The 19768-nt window shown below is 52.8% G+C and overlaps 1 protein-coding gene across 5 annotated transcripts in view; it reads right to left on the bottom strand.

Annotated features, from left to right (window-relative positions):
• HYDIN (HYDIN axonemal central pair apparatus protein) overlaps positions 1-19768 on the bottom strand; it is a 392944-nt gene that overhangs the window by 108946 nt on the left and 264230 nt on the right. For all 5 annotated transcript variants that reach the window (XM_030581746.1, XM_030581750.1, XM_030581747.1 and 2 more), the window contains 10 exons: positions 19351-19481; positions 16562-16695; positions 15167-15303; positions 11523-11650; positions 11173-11364; positions 10085-10234; positions 8365-8604; positions 7502-7670; positions 4190-4390; positions 2431-2601 (listed from right to left, as the gene is read on the bottom strand). In XM_030581746.1, coding sequence (XP_030437606.1) covers positions 2431-2601; positions 4190-4390; positions 7502-7670; positions 8365-8604; positions 10085-10234; positions 11173-11364; positions 11523-11650; positions 15167-15303; positions 16562-16695; positions 19351-19481 — 1653 coding nt within the window. The remainder of the gene's footprint in view (positions 1-2430; positions 2602-4189; positions 4391-7501; positions 7671-8364; positions 8605-10084; positions 10235-11172; positions 11365-11522; positions 11651-15166; positions 15304-16561; positions 16696-19350; positions 19482-19768) is intronic.

Raw genomic sequence — 19768 nt, 5'->3', positions numbered from 1 at the left:
GTTGCTGCCAGGAAGTCCAAGAAGCCTTGGAATGGTTACTTGATGGCCTTTGCCTGTAAGCCCAGATTGGAGGCCACTGACTTCAGCCCTTAAATTGTCCTGAGAAGGAGACAACCTCTTTGACATCACTTCTTCCTCTGGTGAAGAAGAGGAAAGGGCATGAAAAGCTGTCCCCACCTCCAGCTCTTCCTCTGCCTGGGGAACCTGTGCTTGCTGATTGGCACTGACTTTGGTACCGGATTGTGCTCCAGGTTCAGTATTGGGTTGTGTGCTGAGTTCAGTGACCAGTTTGGTACCGGAGCCGGCCCTCTGCATGTGTACCAGAGGATGCTTCCAGGGTCACTCGGTGCAGCACCAGCGGTGCCCTACTCTCTTAGATGACCGAGTAGGAGCACCATGAGCTAGAACTTTAACTCAGGGGGAACCCCCAGGGTTCCAGAAAGGCCACTGCATGGGAATCGATCCCCATGGATCCAGGGGCCAGGCGCTCTGTGACAACATTGCACCTGGAGCTCCCAGGGTCACCAATGGCCATGGGGAGTGGAGTCCGTAGCACCGACAGTCCCATCGGTGCATGGAACAAGGTCCCAAGTCCAACCTTGAAGAGGACCAGGAACGACGAGGAGCAGGGAGACCATGGTGGTGCCAATCCTCCTGGTGCTGGGGAACAGTGCCGCAGCGATGTCGCAGATGAAGCGATTGGGATAGGCTTGCCCCTGGAAAGTGGTCTCAACACTGATCTGGAACTAGTGGAGACCTCCATGCCACCGGGTGGTGCCAGAGGTGCTGCATCTTGGCTTCCAGGGGATCCTGGTATTGGCAGAGTCAACAAGTGTCTCTCCGCTAGCGTGGAAGGAACTGCAAATTGGGCAGCATGGTGCTGCAGGTGGTGTTGCTCCCTTTGCAGGGTTTGCGATACCGGTGTCGCTGTTGGGACCAGTGGTTGTTGCCGTGCCAGAGAGGGAGAGTGGCCGGCCCCAGGGCTTGCTTTATCTTGTTCTCCTTTTGTGCTTCCCTCCGGTGCTGGCGAATGGCTCTTTTCATGGTGTCTATGATGCCTCTACTATATCAGCCAGAGGTGCATTATGCACCAGAGCAGATGTGCTCCATGCCAAGTTGGATCTCAGCTCTGAGGTCAGTCTTAGCACTGCCTCCATTTGAGTCTCGCAGCCTGGTCCTTTTCCATGTGGGGTTTAAACTCCTGACAGATTTCGCAGCAGTCTGGCCTATGGCCCTCCCCCAAGTACTCGAGGCAGCTCAAGTGTGGGTCACAGGCAGAGCACGCCTTGAACTACAGTGACTGAGGCATGCCCCGATACCAGGGCCAGAGGAGGGTGGGACCTCCTTTCCAAACGTGGAGAAGTGTCTTACCAAAACACACTAAAACTTACTAAAATTAATCTAACTCATTACAACTATTTACAACTAGATGAAGCGAAAACCACGATAATGTTTTGCCAAGGGAGAGGGGAGTTTCAATAGCCATCACAAGCAATAAGAAGGAACAGAGGAGCATGGGCTCAGCAGGCCCCTTATAACGGCACTGTGAGCATGCAGCACTAGCGGGCACCAGAGCCAACCCGACGGATACCACTGGGGAAAATATTCCTGGCAGCTATGCTCGGGCGTGCACCCACCCAAATCGGAATGGACATGTGCAAGCACTCGAAGAACTAGAGTAACTTACACACAAGTCTATGGAAGATAGGAAGGTCTGGGAAAATGATGTCTCTTAGAGCACTATACAAAGCACCAGGGGAGGCTTTATCTCTAGCCTTCCACTAGCCGCTTTTCTTGTACATGCCTAGCTTCTTCCCCCATGTCAATGACCCCTGTTTTGCACACCCATGGAATGCCAAATCCGTGCGTCACCATTTATTTACACCTCTCTTCAGACCAGCTGCACTGAGATGTCTTTCCCCACTAGATGGGGTGTAGTTTGTTCTCACTAAGCTGGTCCTGATACAAATTGGGGCAAAGGGTGTGTGTTTGTTTTTTGAAAGGAAAATTCAAAGTGCACTCAGGCATAATCCTCCCCAGCTCCCTTCCCCAAAGATGGGGCCCTCCACTTCCAGGGTTTGGAGCTGCCATGTCTGCTCCACTGCGGCCTAGTGTCTGCCAAACAAATTCTCCTCCCGCATAAATTGGTGTAATCACAACTAACTCCATTGATGTGAATGGTGTTATGCTAATGTCAGATGGGGTAACTGAGGGGAGACTCAGGCCCCCTATCTCAGAGTGGGACTTCTATTTTCTCCATCTCAGGCCCAGCTACCACCAGTTTGGATCTTAGTCTCCTACCCAGCTCCAGGCCACGTGGTGAAGACACTCCAGCAATGATATATTCTTTTGGGTTAACTGAGATAATTTTTCCTGCCTTTCCCTTCCTCCCGCACCATCCTCCCAACCAGAAGAGAACAGTCTCTGCACCTGTAAGGGGAGCACCATGGATTATGATGACAATGCCTCTGCGGTTCTTGGCTGCACGACCTTCTGGAGAGATATCAATGCCAAGGTGGCGTGCAATGGCTCTGGAGACGGGGTTGTTGTCTAGTTCTCCAACAGCCTCCTTGCAGCTGCCATCAATGCTTCGCTGACACTCTACCACAGAGAAACAAGGGGTCAGATGACTCTTTCAGATGCCAGTGTCTCAGAGACTCCTTCCCCATTCCCTGACAGTGCACTCAGCGCTTTGGGAAAGTCCTCAGGAAAAGGACACTCGCCAAATGGGGACAACAAGGCCTCAATCCTGCCTTCAGCTAAGGGTGCTCAGACATTCCTGGGTGCTCCCTGGTGTCCTCTCAGAACATCGTCTCACTGCTGTAAGTGTCCCAGCTGCTGGAAGATAACTGAAGAGGGCGACAGAGTGGGGAACGAACAGCCAGTCTGTCGGCCATAAAGAAGCTAAACGAACAGCCAGTCTGTCACACCCCAATGTACCCCCCTACTCTCCACCAGCACCCCAGGAAATGACATCACACGGCCTGCCTGGCAGCACCTGTGGGTTTGATCCCAGGGGGAATGAAGTATAATTACCAGGCACATAGCAACAGACATTTAATGCACTCATAGCTCTGGGGACTGAACGTGTGGACCAAGCAAATCATTTGCTAGGGGAGTCAGACTGCTGAGGCCCTGCAGGTATCCTCTGCAATTTAATGATCTCCAGCAGAGAGCTGTTTTCCTCTTCTGCTCAGTCAAATGGTTAAGAAAACACAACACAGGGACATTTGACTGTGAAGATTATTTTCATGGCCCTTCTATGAATTGACTCCAGTGTTTGCAAACAATCATTTGCTTCTTTACAGCTCCCAGCTTCTCCTGTTACCAGCCCACTGAGTGCCGCACACCTCAGCTCCTGACACTGTAAGCAGCTGCCACACACGACAGTGACAGAGCTGCCCTTGCTGGAATGCTCTGTACTGCCATGCAGGAGACCCACACTCAAATCCTAGGGGTGGTCTCAGTCTTCAAGTGTCCAGAGCTGAGAATGACGGTGAAGCCGGGCATTGGCAGGGGAAAAGCACCTCCCGTGCCTCAGTAGTGACCTTTCTGGTCAACAAAGAAGTGGTGAAATGAGGGAGTGATGCAGGAGTTTCAGACAGCCCTCCAGAGTCAGTGGCAATGTACACTAAGGAGCAGGAAGTTAACATGGAAGCAAACGGAAGGATCATGAGGGGTCCATCTGAGAGTCTGGGGACCTTGTAGAGGGAAAGGAAAGGATCCCAGACTATGTTACAGACCACGTTATGCTACAGGAGCGAATTTTGCACAACCAGAGGAAAAAATCCCTCGCTGCCTCCACAGCCAGGGAGGAGCCCGGGTGCAGTAGGATGGATGTGGTTCTGTGGAGTGAGGGGAACGCAGGATATGGGGAGCTCACTCAGGAGATCCTACTGGTTTTGTGTACAGTGGAGCTTGGAGTGGCAGGGCAGAGTGGGCCAGGCTGAGGCCAGTAAAACCATTGCCCCATCGATCCACTGGCCATCACCCCAGTAACCCTCCAGTCCGGCAACATAGGCATGACGTGGAGGAGAGGATTTGAGGCCTGATGACTTTCAGAAGGTGACAGATGTGAGCAGCTTAGGAGGCCAAGTTTGCAGTAAATGATTGAGGAAATACACGAATCCTCTCTGGGCCATTCCCACCGTGATGGATGGTGAACTGCTGGAAAGCTGGGCGTGGTTACCTAGCCCCTGTCCTTTTTCAGCACCTTCCTCCTTCTCCTCCTCTTCCTCCTGCTCGAATTTAGACTCCATCTTGTGAGAACGGCTTTCCTCAAAAACGGAGATGGAGGGAAAGATGGTGATACCAGTGGAGGCAGCGCGTGTGGTCCCAGAAGGGCTTTGCTTCCTTCTGCACTCAGACAGAAAGGGGTTCTCCTCGTCATCTACTCGGGGGGGGGGGAGGAAGAAGAGGGAAGGGAGGAGAGATTGAGTGCAGGAAGACAAGGTGCTACTTGGCTATTCACTGTTCGACATTCGTTATTGCCTTGCTGTACAAGCTAGGTTCAGGCGATGCCTAAGCCACATGCAGCCCACTGCCCCTGGGGGAATATCACCTCATGGCTTTTCCTCAAATCACTCTCTTTGACTAGGGACTCTCTGGGGTCAATCACATAATATGATTTCTGCCTCAGTATCAGGTGACTGAAACTTTCACAGCTGGAGAGCAGCTCGTACAAAATGATGAAAGCAAATAACAGCCCTTGCAGCAGGAATTTTTGGTCAAATGTTCATTGGGCATGTCTGCAGCTACTGCAGTAATTACTGGGGTGGTTCATGGCCACTCTGCCCTTCTGTCGGTGGTGCGTGTCCTCACCAGAAGCGCTTCCAGCCACTTAAGAAGGGCAGTGTGGGGGGCTGAGAGCCTGGACTCTCTTGCACAGCTCCCCCCGGAAGCTGGGCTGCTCCCGGGGCTCTCAGATCCCTGCTTGGGAGCCCAGGTGCTGCCCTGAGGCTCCCAACTCTCCACTTCCCACTGCTGCACTCCCTGCAAGGGGCATGGAGTAGGGAGCAGGGTGGGAGCAGCCCTGGGCTCCTGGCAGGGAATGGGGAGCCTCAGTCCAGCCAGACTCCTCATGGGGAGCGGGAAGCCAGGACCCCGGGGGGCAGCTTGGCTTGGAGTATGGTGGGTGCACCCTGGCAGGGAGCCTGGGGGAAGCTGGACTGTAGCTGGAGCCCTCCCTCACCCCCAGCTTTCCTGTTTATTTCATGGCAGTAGCATGGAGCTGTGAAGTTGACAATGAAAGCCAACAGGCAATGTAAGTAATCTGCAGCGTCCACAGGGACATTGTGTTGCCCTAACTACTCCGACATAAGCCCCACGCCTCTCGTGGAGGTGGAGTTATGATCTCAGTGTAGCAGGGCACTTACATGGGAAGGAGCAAGGCTGTAGTGCGTACGCTGACATAGTTAGATCGACAGAAGCTGCTTTAGGTCGATCTAATGCTGCTATGTAGACCAAGCCATAGGTCTGTGGACATTTCCATTCAGACCCATCAGTTGTCCAAGTATTCACAAGTAATAAATAATACAGTCTCAGGAATAACAGTGAATTAGATCATTTGCAAACATATCCACACCAAGCTTTCAAAACTACATGGCTTTGGTTTTTGTATACGTTAGAGTTTGATTTATTGCCTAGAAAGCTTCACTGTCCAACCACGTAGAGCAAATCAGCAAGTAAAATAGCAGCCAGGTGTAGGGTGAGCACGCTCAGAAATCTGACCTCAGCCATGCTTATCAGCCTCTTCTATTTTTATAACTAACTCCTGTTTAACAGACAAGAGGAATTTGGTGCACACAGAGCAATGAGCCACCAGCTGAACTGAAAAGCAGTGCCCTTCACGGTGTGAACATAGTGGGGAAATACATGCGCTAGATTGCTAAAGCCTGCTGGCCTGTACCTTTCATCCCTTGCAGTGCAGTAGTGACTCATTACCTGTAACTGCACATGGTTCAGGTAAGTCTCTGTTGAGAGACGTGTTTTGTCCTGTCATATTCTCGGAACTATTGTGGGGCACGGCTCTTCCCCCACAGCCAGGGAGGGGCATGGATGGGTGCAGCAGGATGGATGTGGTTCTGCAGAGTGAGGCGAAGGCAGGATTTTGGGAGTTCACTCAGCGGATCCTCCTGTTTCTGTGCACAGTGGAGCTTGGAGTGGCAGGGCAGAGTGGGCCAGGCTGGGGCCAGTGAAATCATTGCCTCACCGATCCACTGGCCATCACTCCCGTGACCCTCCGCAACCTAGGCATGACGTGGAGGAGTCTCTTGTACAAGCGGTCAGACTAAATGATCACAATGGCCTCTCCTGGCCTTTGAATGGACAAATCTATTATTTAAGGTAACAATGGGTGGGAAGAGGTAGATCTGGGTGGGCATGAAAAGGACCCATGAAATCCCATCATTTGGGCTCTGGCTCCAGCACTACACAAGAGTCTAAAGGGCTAGATTCTGCTCTCAGTCCGTCACACTGCAGTACAAAGGGGGAGTGACATCAGTGGAGACCCTCCTGATGTACACTGAGCATGGGGCCTACAGCTCCTCTCATAGCAGGTAAATCAGAGTCCACAGAGACCCACCAGTGTAGGTCAGAGCAGAACTGGGACCAGTACGTACAGTGCTCAGTGGGGGAACGACTGGCTGCTGCAGAAGGCCAGCTAGTCCAGTGTTTCCATGCTGTAGATGTGCGGACTCACCCCTGCGGCGCCTCCTGCTGGTTGTCCTGCTCACTGCCAGCCAGGAGCGCCCTCTGCAGGCCAATGATTCACCTGTCCTCTGGCCCCGTGTCCCTCCCTGGACCCCGGTGCCCCTTTAGCTGGGGTGCTGCCCCCAGCAGTACCCCACCAATCTGGGTCTCCACTCTGGGGAACCCCCAACCCACTATCCCCACTTTGCCTCAGTTTTGGCTACTGCCAGTCTTCATCTATCCCCCATTCACTGGGGCAGACTGCACTATCAGCCTCTCATCATCGGCAAAGGGGTCTGGACCTGCTGCCTTGGCCTACCTCTGGACTGCCCTCTGCAACCCCCAGTACCCCTTGGCCTTCTGCTAGGCCGCAGCCTGGGGCTTTTCAGGCTGGAGCTCCCAAGCTCCTCTGCCTTTCTCCAGCCCTGCTTCACTCAGGTACCGTCTCTAGCTCCATGCAGCCAGGTCCATCTCCCTCTACAAGCAGAGGAAGACTGACTGGGCTTCTGGCTCACTGCCTCTTATAGGGGCCAGCTGGGCCTGATTGATTCCTGGGCACTGTTGATCCTGCTTTCCCCCAATCAGCCCAGGCTTCTTGCCCCAGCAACAGCCCTCTCCTGGGCTGTTATAAGCCCCGAAGGGCAGGAGCGGGTAACCAGCCTGCGACACATGCAGATTTCTGGATTTCCTCCACCAGCGTCTGCACTCACATTTAGCCTTGGAAAAAATCCTAGACACAGCTAAGGTCAATGCCGGACATTTCTGTTCCTTGAAAATCTAGAACAAGCTGCCCTTTGTTCAGAGTCCTCACCATTCTCTTGGCCTATTGCCTCCATCATTTTGGCCTTAGCTTGCTCATCTGGACTCCTCTTCTGGTCTTTGTAATACTCCAGCACCTCCGGAGGCAGCTTCTCACCTGGGATGCGAGGGGGCAGCAGCAGAGTGTTATGGGAATCGTAGCCCTTCAGCGTCCGCAAAATCTGTGGCCAAAGAGAAGAGAAACCACAGACATAGGACAGGCTTCCAGGAATCCATTCCCTCCTCCCCCAGGGTGCCTCAGAGAGAGCCCAGGGGCCTCTCATATCCTCTCTTCCTTCTCCTCTCTCCCACAAAGGCCATGCGTTGTACAGACCTTCCCTCTAACTGAACTGGGCTGGCCACAAACCCCTCTGCAGCCCATCAGCACAGCTGACTGCATCTGCAGGATGGGGTGCTGGCCTGCTAGGTGCTGGCCTGCTAGGGCTGGACACAGCCTCCTGCCCCCAGGGGTAGATCAAAGTCAACCTGAGACTCGTTGTGACACCATTCACTTGAAGCCTGCCCCTGGCCCTATGATTCAGTGTGAAAGGTCTCCCACCAGCTCCAAATTGCTCTGCCAGGAGGCACTGGTGCCACCGGGCAGTGGAGGAGGGAAGGGGGCATCTCTTTGGAATAGCACATGGAAGGAGGTGTTCATGGGACTAGGGAGTGACTCCAACAGGGATAATCCGTGGGAGTTGGAAAGCAAGCAATGAAATGCAGCTACTCCTTGATGCCAGCATCCCAACTGCTGGCCCTTTGGGCTCTCCCGCTAGTGCTTGGTCCCGCTTAATAAAGAGCTGGAACTCCAGAAACTTTGAAGCACTCAGAGGTTTTCAGTGACAAGTGGGGCGCCAGGGCTCCCTCTCTTCTCACCCTCTCCTCAGTCAGATACTGCTGGTCAAACTCCAAGGAGTAGAACTCAATGGGGAACTTGCATGGGTTCTTCACTACCACCTCTGCCTCGTCCCCCACACCGTACGGCAGCAGGGGCCCCAGCTCCAGCACTGAGGGCGTGAACTCCAGGCGTGGCTCCAGACCGTATCCGGAGACGAGCAGCAGCAGCCGGTCACTGCTCTGGGAGATGTTCACTGTTAGGTGGTTGCTGTAGAACCTCTGGGAAGAGAGAGAGAAACCTATGGGATTCCTTCATGCCCCTTGCTCCACAGGAACATACAGGGTTCCAGTGCACCACTGGCCTATGCGAGATCACGGCCCCAGAGGCCAATGAAGCGGCCCCCATTTACTTACATCACCGGTGAATTTGGCCCGTATCTCAGTGCACTTGCATTCAGGCCCCAGGTGGTTCCAGGACCCAGCACTATATCTGGGTACTTGGATAACAAAGCCAAGATGATGTTTTGGGTGATTTCATCCTTGCCCTTGGTGAATATACAACACAAAACTAGTGGGTAAATGAGCTGTATCCTTAACAGAAAGGCTCAAATGACACCCAGTGCGGAGAATGACTCACCTCACTCGCTGGGTCAGGCTACTTGGGCATAATGCCCGGCAGCCCTGCCTCAGAGCAGGGTGAGACCTACATGGGGGGGATCAGCTTGCATCTGCCCACTGAGGGGCTCTTACACCTTCCTCTGAAGCATCTGGCACTGACCACTGTCACAGCCAGGCTACCAGGCTCGACGGCCCTTGGGGTTTCCCCTCTTCAGGGGACAGTTATCTTAGGAGGCAGCCCTGATGGGGAGTCTAGGAGAGCTGTGCTGTTAAAGGTGGAAAGGCTGCTCCCAGAGTGATGGGGCACTTTCCCAGTTATAAAAGCCACAGGAAGGGGATCATCAGGGCCATTCCGAGCAGGGTGTGGGGCCCGGGACAAATCAGCCTCCCCCTTAACATTTTTAAACAGGTGAAATCTGGTGTATGCAGGGGATAGCAATGCTGGGGGGTGAGGGATGATGAAGAGTCACAGGATTGCACCTGTGCTCGGGGTGAGGGGGCCCCCTGTGCTGGGAGGTCCCGGAAAAGGGAAGGGTCTGGGGCAGGAGGGCACTGGATGGGGTCATCCTGGCACTGGCGTGTTCTGGCGGCACTAGGATGCTGGCGGCTGGTGCGGTGGCGAGCGACACTGGGAGCCAGCAGGTCAGGGCAGAACGGGGCGAGCTGGGGTCGATGCTGCTGCTGCTGCTGGAGACTGAGCCAGAGCCTCGTGATGCCGAGCACAAAAAAGAAACACAACGTGCACTTCCTGCTGGTGAGTGCAGGCCTGACCCCTGCTGCTGGCGCCAGGCCCACCGCTGACCCCTAGCCCCACCCCCGGGCCAGCCTGGCACCCCAGGCACCCCTAACTCCATCCTATCGGGCTGGCCTATAGGGAACTCCACACGACACGTGCACACTGAAGCAGAGGGGCCCACAAAGCACAGGGCCCGGAGCAGTCACCCCGATTTGCCATACCCAATAGACAGCTCTGGGAGTCATAGAGAAATGGTAAGATAGCAGGTCTTTGCACTCGGGTAGTACTGTTCACCTGTAGATCTCAAAGCTCTTTACTGAAGGGAGCACAAAGGAGGAAACAGAGGCACCAGCCCACCACACCACACTGCCTCCCCCTTCTTTGGTAATTACTAGACAATCTCACCTCTTCCACTGGCGCAAACTTGACCTGCACATTGAGTCGCTCCCCTGGAGCCAGCATTCCAGATGAGGGGATCATCTCAAAGATAGGGGGCTTTGATTTGAATTCCTGACGTAGCTTCCGCCGCAGGCTGGCTGGCAAGTGTTTATCCACCTGATCGCCCAAACCCAAATGATTAACTCAGACCCTGAAATGCTGCTACAGCCCCAGCCTTCCTAGAACATGGACCAGCCAAGTAGCCAGTCAGAAACAGAGCTGTTTCAATTAGCCAATGAGAAACACAGAAGCATGTTACAGTTCAGGCTGGGGATGAAGAATGACGGAAGGAGATGGCCAGGGAATTAGTAGAGAGACAAGGTGCTAACAGATGACAAGTTCCAAACAATTACCCAGGTTCTAAAACCACTTTACTCTTGCTGATAGTTATAAGAAATAAACAGTATGGGTGGGAACTTCAAAACAGATGAGGGGATGCCGAGAACAGGCCTTCTCCCACCTCCTCCACCATCTCCAGCTGAGCAATTGCTCCTCTTCCCTCCTCTTTCAAAGTCCCTTAGTGCAGGGACCAGCCGTGGCTGAGGAGGGCTGCATGAGACTTTCTTCAGAGCTCATCAATGCTGGCCCTTGCTTCACTACCAGAGGTGCTGCAGAGTATCATTCCCTCTTCCCACAATCCCCTGGGCAGCCTTGTGGTCCCTGCGTCTCCTGGTCTGAGGAGTGACGCATGGGGCTCAGGAATCAAGCATGCTCCTGTTTGCAGAACTGAGCATGAAAGAGCACTAGGCTGTCCCATGATGTTCTTAAAAGGGGAATTCCCACTTGGCTCACAGCTTTGACATTAGCAGCAAATGTCATCAGCTGTTTGCCTGTTGGGTCTTAAAATGCACCCAAGGCCTAGTAAGCTGACTCTATGGCTGGAGCAGGCTGGTACTCTGCTGTAGGTCCTGGAACTGCAATCCTCACTCACTGAGTCACTTCTGAGGTAAGCGCTACTCTCTGCAGTAAGGATTGTGGAACTGAGGCCTGAGGGCACAAAGGGGAGCAGCGGTAAAGGAAGGAGGCAGGGACATCACTGGCTGTCTTTGCTTTACCTTTTTGATGTGCTCATTGCTGGTGATGAACCATTCGCAAGCGACCTGCAGTTGATTGTGGAGCTGGATGGTCTCCACCTGGCACTGCCCACACTGGACGGAGGAGAACTCCAGCTTGTTGCTGGAGATGCAGAGCGAAGGCATGGTCACTTTGGCACGAAGGCAGATGAGAAATGTTGGGCCAGCCACAACCTGAGTATGTAACATAGCCCCCGGTGAGAAGTCTGGAGGAGAACTAACTGCAGGCTTCAAACGCGACAGGCTGGGGAAGTGGGGCTAAGAGAGTGACTCAAACCTTTACTAGCAGGCGATGCAGAGTGAAGGCTACGGGGCTGAAGAATACCTCTTACCTTGATGGGCAGGAGCACTTCCACATCTCCCAAAGGCAAGCTGGCACTGCGGGGATCAAACCGTACTTCAAACGTTTCTGTCTCACAGTAGGGCAGGTTCTTCACGCGGTCCAGTTCTACGCTGAAACCTTGAACAACAGATAACAAGCCACTTAGAGCCTAAGGTCTGCAGAAAGCATGATGCATGTGAGTTGTAGTGTAACTAGGCCTCACAGCTGTCACAATACAGCCCTCCAGAACTTACCGGTGACAGCGTGACGGAAAGCCGATCCCTCTGCTCCAAAAGCATAGGTACCAGAGGGAAAGGAGAATCTCCACTGGCTGAAAGCACTAGGGCCTATGACACAGCACAGCAGTTCTGATTCTACTTAGCCAGGGGTGAAAGTATCTTAAAGGACTTGCTGGTACTCTGGAATCCGGGGGGGGGGGGGTGGCCTCCACTGGAAGAGGCGGAGTCTTTAAATCCCCTCTGGGGCTAGGGCTGTGGTAGCAGCAGCTGGGAGCTCCAAGCTCTTTAAATCACCCCCTGAGCTTCCAGCTGTAGAGGTGGGGGAGTCCTGGGGTTCAGGGGCAATTTAAATGGGATGGTTTAAAGGGCCCGGGGCTCTAGCTGCTGCTACCCTTCAGGGCCCTTTAAATAGTCTCTGGAGCCCTGCCGCTGGAGCCCTGGGTAGCAGTGGCAGGGCTTCGGTGGTTATTTGAAGGGGCCGGGGTGGTAGAGGCAGCAGGAGCCCCGAATCCTTTCAATAGCCACCAGAGCCCTGCCGCCGCTACCCCAGGGCTCCGGCAGGCTCCGGGGGCTATTTAAAGGGCCTGGGCCCTTTAAATTGTCTTCGGAGCCCTGGGGTAGCGGCAGTGGGGCCCCAGTGGCGATTTAAAGGGCCTGGGGCGATAGTGGCGGCAGGAGCCCTGGGTCCTTTAAATCGTCACCCGAGTCCCACAACCGCTACCTCACGGCTCTTGCAGCGGGGCTCTGGCAGCAATTTAAAGGGCCCTGGGCTCCAGCCCTTTAAATTGCTGCCTCAGGAAGCCGGTCCACGACAGTATGGTGCACCAGCTCTTGCTGGTAGGGGTGGCAGGTTTGTAGAAATTTTGGTGGTGCCCAGAACCTGCCCCTGCCCCTGCCCAAACTCTGCCCCCCTAAACTCCACCCCCACCTGTCCAAGACTCTGGGAGGGAGTTTGGGTGGGGGAGGAGGTCTGGATTGCAGGCCCTGGGCTGGGCAGGGGACTGGGGTGCAGGAGTGGTGCAGGGTGCAGGCTCTGGGAGGGAGTTTGGGGATGGGAGGGAGTGTGGAGGGAGGGGGGAGCAGGAGTGAGGGCTGTGGGGTGAGGCTGTGGGTGGATTTGGGATGTGGCTGGGGATGAGGGGTTTGGGGTGTGGGAGGGGACTCAGGGCTGAGGCAGAGGGTTAGGGTGCGGGGGGATGAGGGCTCTGGCTGGGGGTTTGGGCTCTGGGGTGGGGGAGGGTGGGGATGAGTTTGGGGTGCAGGCAAGCTTCCCTGGGACTGGAGCCAGAGAGGAGGACTCCCCCAAGCCCTCTCCCTGCTGGCAGCAGCGAGTTCTGGGGTAGGGACCCCCTTCTCGCCCCCCCTCAGCAGCACACTCCCCCCCATCACTGCACATGCTCCTAGGGGATCCCCCTCACCTCCCCTGTGGTGGGTGCCATGCCGGGGGGGGGCGGCTGCCAACACAGGTGCGCCTCCTCCCTGCTGCTGCCCCTCACTGTAGCCTCACTGGGGCTGCCCCTTGCCCAGCGTGGGGCAAGAGTAGTGACTGCGGGCAGGGGGGCGACTGTACAGGTGGAGGGTCCCACTGGAAAATGAAAGGGTCCGAGAGGGAAGGGCAGCCTACCCTGGCAATTGTGGGGGGGGAGCACTAGGACCCTGTGGCGGCAGTTAGTGCAGGCAGGCAGCATGGAGCTGCAGGGGACAGGGAGAGACAAACGCTCTGCACCGGGACCCAGGGAGGTGCATGGGGGCAGCAAAGGGGGGCTGGGACACACTCAGGAGAGGCGCAGGGGGCAGCAGGTGGGGCCAAGGGGGAGACCAGGCCCGGAACATTCGTGGAGCTGGACTCCTGGACCCTCAATTTTGCTGGAGCCAGGAGGCAGAGTCAGAGAGGGAGAGAGTGCTCCATTTTCTTGCAGGTAGCTACTGCACCTTTTCTTACCGGTCCTCCATACCAGCCCGTATCATCTTACTTTCACCTCTGTACTTAGCAGAAACACACACACACGTTCATTATAACACAGCAAAGCTGAGCCAGTGTGAATGCTTGTACACATCCTGGCTAGTCTCCTGAGTTATGAGTGATCCCTGTTAACGCAAAGAGCAACTTTACATACAAAGCACTGCACATCAGAGTGTGGAAATGCAAGTCACTATTCAGCCAGTAAAGCACCAGAAACCCAGCCCACAATACTGAAGCACAAGAGAGACCCATCTGCTCTGCCTGTACCCGGGCAGGCTCCCTCACTTTGCTCTTCAGCATCCCAAGTGTTTGGTACAAGTTACTGCAGCTGCTGAAATCTGACTCTCTTCTGCAGAGACTCCATTCCAGCAGCTCCCTACTAGACACCCCAGAGCTGGTTTTAAGGACCTTTCTCCCAGCACAGTCTCTGCCTTCTAACAGGACTTGGGTAAGAACTGGTAGACCCTGTAATTTTAAAGCAAAATGTTGAAAACAAGTTGTCATTAGTGTTATAAAAGGGGATGATTATTTACTGTTGGTAGCACTGGAGCAGTGAGGGCCCCTAGTGACAGATCAGAACCTCATTGTGCCAGGCACTGTACATACACCGAACAAAGTAATCAGAGCCTTGCATACGAGCCTAAAATGCAGGTTTAATAACAAAATAAGTGCTGGGCTCAAGTCTGCCATGAGTGAGGTGTGTCTGTGTGCTCTCATGTTGCAAACCTGCATTCCAGCTATCACACGGAGGGAGACCAGGCCACCGGCCAAGCTGCAGCAAGGGGAGGAAAGAAGGAGCTGACTGCAGCAGCATCTAATTCCCTAAGGACTGATCCCTGGAGAAACACTGACACTGATCATAAAGGGCCCAATCCTGCTCCCATTAAAGTCAACAGTAAAGTTTCCATTGATCACTTAGGGAGCAGGAACAGACTTGATATAATCTGGTCTAGATTCTCTCCTGCACTCAGAGACTCTCAGCCCTGGGGGAGCCGGGGGGCTTAGGGGCTGCTCTTATTTATGCCAGTTGGCTATGATCCCTATGGGACCATTGGCCAGCTGAGAATCAAAGGAGCACAGACACACTCCAACTTCTCCCCACCAACAGGGTGTGTGGACGGGGCATTGGCTAGGCGCTGGTATGCTGTTTTCCATCAGCTGAGAGCTGCCCTGCACGAGGGGTGGAGGGGAGGGGAACCTGCTCTCTGTCCCTCCAGCTGAAGGAAGAGTTGGCAAAAAGGCAGCTGGTAGAGTGGTGGATGGGGTGAGTGTTACTGGACGGAGGAGAGCGTAAGAAACAGCAAGCCCTAATGGGAAGAGGTGGGATTTCCCATAATACATCTGCACATTCAACAGATTTTGAACTATTGCATCAGACTGAGATGGTTCATTCCAACTTTGACTCCTGCTGCCATTTAGTAAAAGCCCACATAAGCATCTCATCCCCATTACCTGTATCATGCAGTGTCCGTCTGTCTGCATGGAAGGATACAGGGAACTGGCTAGTGTTGGTGATTTTGACAATGTGAGTTCGGATGTCACCAAGAATGATGTAGCCAAAGTCCAAGATGTATTCAGGCAGCTGAGCTCTGAAAGAGTTAACGAGAGCTCAGTTTCAATCACAGCCTCCTGCTCAGTTGGGCTGCATTTTCAGAGAGGAACAAGTCCTGTGGTTATAGCACCATTCACTGCTTTGAAAATTCAGCCCTAAGTGCCTAACCCCAGGTCTAAATTCCCAATGATGTGTCATTAACGGCTTGTCTACATGGGCAACAGTACATGATTTCTAAAGTACACCAATGTGTTGCATGCTAACAGGCCCGTGTGGAGCCTGCTGGCGTGAACTAAAAGTTCCCTAGTGCATATTAATGTAATGTTGGGTCAGCCAAAATTGCTTCAGTACATTTCAGTGAAGTTTCTCTGCATTGTAACCAACTTTCACCCATGCCAACGCCCTCAGAATGCAGCACTCAGCCCCTATAGATAGGAGGTGAGGCTCTTCCAAAGCAGGCCCATCCCTCGTTGGTGCTTGGGCCGCAATTCAGGAAGGCATCACTATTCCGGAGAGCATTAAAGCATACCAATAACCCTTCGCATGTGCTTAGGGGCAGGTGAAAAAAGCACAAGCATGTTCCTGAATCAAGGCGTAGCTGACCAGGGGACATGTTTTTGTCTCATTTAAGGAGGGGTAATAAGATGACTTGTTGGTCTGTGCACCCCTGTGATCCCACCAATAACCAAACTCCTTGGGCTAAGTCTTGTCCAGTTGATATCTGTGTAATTCCCAGTTCCTAAACTCAGCAGTGGAACATTTTCCTGCTGTTATACCCAGTCTGGTCAGCTTGTCATGTGAAGCCTTCTGCTCCATGGCCCACCAGCAGCAATGGTTATTACCCAGTCTGAACTGGTTTGATGGTCTCCGGCTGTTGCCAGTAATGATGCATTAACCTGGCAAAAGGCAATTTGACTTTAACAAATTTGACTGACTCTGCTGGGCTGAGACCTGGAGACAAAACCAGCCCAGCAACACCAGGAAGACGTTTGTAGTCAACAGTGGAATTGCTGAATCTTTTGCAAGAAATGCTACACACTCCAACCAGCGAGCGGCAGAGGGACCCCCAGGAGCTGGAATCGGAACCAGTCCTGAGTTCCAAACTCTGGCAGTGTGAGGTGCTGAGCACCCGCAGGTCCCAGCAATGTCAGTGGGAACTGAGGACACTCAGCAGCTCGCAGGAGTGTGCAGCATCCCAAAGGAACAGGCCCCTGCTGACGTGCAGAGCTATTGCCATGTGGTTCTGTGGATGCAGGCTCCCTGCACAGGCCAATTGGCAACAGGCCATCACTAACTTGACAAGTTTTCGGCGAGCACGCTGGCTGAGGGTGGAGTCCTCCGCGGGATCAGAGAGAATAGCTTTCTGCTGCTCCAGGGCATGTTCTTGTATGAGCAGCCGCTCCACTTCCATCTGCAGCCAAGTGTCAAACTGGGGAAAGCAAAGAGTAGCTGGTCAGCAGAAGCCCTCTAGAAAGCACGAGCTTTTCCCGGAAGGCAGGCCCCCATTCTCATTGTGTGCGATCTCTGATGGGGTTGGTGGTGTCATCCCTTCCACAAGGCAAACACCTGTCTCACTGCTCAGTCTGGATGTAGCTACCCACCATCTTCCCTACAAGTGCAACAGTGGTGCCGTGCAGTAGCGTAGAAACTTCGTACATCAATGGAAGGGTTTTTCTGTCTATGTAGGTAATCCCCCTCCTCGAGCAGCAGCAGGTATCATAAAATATCAGGGTTGGAAGGGACCTCAGGAGGTCATATAGTCCAACCCTCTGCTCAAAGCAGGACCAATCCCCAACTAAATCATCCCAGCTAGGGCTTTGTCAAGCCTGACCTTAAAAACCTCTAAGGAAGGAGATTCCACCTCCTCGCTAGGGAACCCGTTCCAGTCCTTCACCACTCTTTGAGTGAAAAAGTTTTTCCTAATATCCAACCTAAACCTCCCCCACTGCAACTTGAGACCATTACTCCTTGTTCGGTCATCTGCTACCACTGAGAACAGTCTAGATCCATCCTCTTTGGACCTCCCTTTCAGGTAGTTGAAAGCAGCTATCAAATCCCCCCTCATTCTTCTCTTCTGCAGACTGAACAATCTCAGTTCCCTCAGCCTCTCCTCAGAAGCCATGTGCTCCAGCCCCCTAATCATTTTTGTTGCCCTCTGCTGGACTCTTTCCAATTTGTCCACATCCTTCTTTTAGTGTGGGACCCAAAACTGGACACAGTACTCCAGATGAGGCCTCACCAATGTCGAACAGAGGGGAATGATCACGTCCCTTGATCTTCCAGCAATGCCTCTACTTATACAGCTCAAAATGCTGTTAGCCTTCTTGGCAACAAGGGCACACTATTGACTCATATCCAGCTTCTCATCCACTGTAACCCCTAGGTCCTTTTCTGCAGAACTGCTTCCTAGCCATTCGGTCCCTAGTCTGTAACAGTGAATGGGATTCTTCCGTCCTAAGAATCTTCCTTCCGTATGTTGATGGAAGAACTCTACCATCAACTTAGCCATGTCTACAGCAGAGATTAGGTCAGCTTAACTACGGTGTTTGGGGAGGTGAATTTTTTCATACCCCCGAGTGATATAGTGAGGCTGATCTAATTGGTAAATGTCGATTTGGCTGTAGTCTACCGGCAAGCCACCTTGCCTGGAGATAGCATAAGACATCAGTCGGTAAATGACCTGGTTTTCTGTCTGGCTAGTCACAATTAAAAACTGAGTAGCCAGGCAAATATACAGGCCAATTACCAGACAAGCCAGGAAACTCAATATTCCAAGCATCTGTCTGTCCCTGGTGGAGGACTGGAATGCATTAAACGGTCACCATTAAAGACAAATGCAACAGGCCCCTGCAAGGGAGGACCACCCCAATCGCTGATACAGGCTGCACTGTAGTAAATCTGCTGGCAGAAGGGTGAACACTTGTCTGTCTAACACAGCTAAGTGTGGGAGTATAGATTTAAGGTGTGATATGATACAATGTAATGCAATTTTATGTAGGTTTTCCCACCCAGGGAACTATTTTAAATGCTCTTTGCCATTGCCATGAGTCTATACAGAATATGGACTGCAATGCATTGAAAACAGAAAGATCCAGGAACTAGCATACAATCAAGAATTCAACTGAATTCATTATAGAGACCTAAGGGAATCGAACTACTGACAAGTGGGTATTTGTTATAATGGAAAATCCCACCCAGAGTTGTTTGTAACTTCACATAAACCGTCAGGGAGAGGATGAAAAAGAGAACAAACCACACATGACAGATGTGAATCATATCACTTCATGCACTTCTGATACTACCATGATGAGCATGGTTATAAGAACATACGTAAACAAGACTCTGGAATAGATTTGACTGGAGACTCAAATAGTTCAATTCTCTAAGATCAGGTAAACCTAGAAATACTGGGTCTGAGTAGGACACATAGCCCTGCCCACATCAGCAACCAGCTAAATCACCATTACAAAACATTGATACCACACCAAAGGTTTATCAGCCCTTTACACAGCGGAACGAAGGCCTGCTCCCAGCCTGGAAGAGCCACTGCCTGAGCTCACTGACTACAATACACCCAAGCTACCATAGATCACCTGTCATACGGTACTTCCTTGCATAAGCTTCTACATGCTACACACCAGTAGCAAGCTGAGTGCTGTGCTGCACCAGGCACTTGGAGAACCAAGCACAATGTTATGCCTTTGTCTCATCCCTCTCTTGGCTGTGCACTTCTTTGGGCTCAGCCCTGCAATGTTTACTTGCCCAGTTAGTCCTATGGGACTACTCAGCTCAGTATGGGCTGCAGGGTCAGGCATGTATTATTGAGATTGTTACATTTTCTGAAGAGTGTTATCCAATGCAACTACAGTAGTTACAAACTGTGGGCACGTTCAATGTGGCAGGTGACTGTGGTGGTAGATAACCTACCAGGGATGCAGCTGCAGTGACACAAACTGGATACAGCGTCAGTCGCACTGTGGAGGTGGGGGCATTCAGAGTCAGTACAGACCAAAATAAGGGGGGCTGCAGAGTGGTGTAGCCAGGGCAGCAGGACACACTTAAAGGAAACAGTAGCCTCTCTTACCATGGTGCCAGGATGGTCCATGGATGGCTCTGCAGCCATTGCATCTGAGTGGCCAAGTGCCTCATCTCTCTGAGTCTCTCCTTCCACTCTTTGTTTTGCCTCCTTGAGGACATTCTCATACCTTTTGTTTCCTGTAGGAGAACCAATGGGTGGTCAGGAAAAAAGCATAGGTTGTAGCCAGATTCTACCCCAGTTACACCCAGACAACCTCGCTGAATCCTACCATGGCCCCCCACCTCTCAGACCCACTGAGGAAAATGCAGGGACAGTCCATACTTCCTTCCCTACAGATTAGCTCTTTCCTCCTGCAGCTCTGCCATCAGTTCTCGTCTCTCCCAATTAGGTCCAGTGCTTATGATCTCTGCTCAACCTCTGACTTTCTTCTTAAAACTCCTCCCCTGCTTCTGTCCTCCTCCCT

The sequence above is a fragment of the Gopherus evgoodei genome, chromosome 12, assembly GCF_007399415.2.
Source record: "Gopherus evgoodei ecotype Sinaloan lineage chromosome 12, rGopEvg1_v1.p, whole genome shotgun sequence".
In the NCBI taxonomy this organism is placed as follows: Eukaryota; Metazoa; Chordata; order Testudines; family Testudinidae; genus Gopherus; species Gopherus evgoodei.
This window is presented reverse-complemented; position numbering and strand designations above follow the sequence as displayed.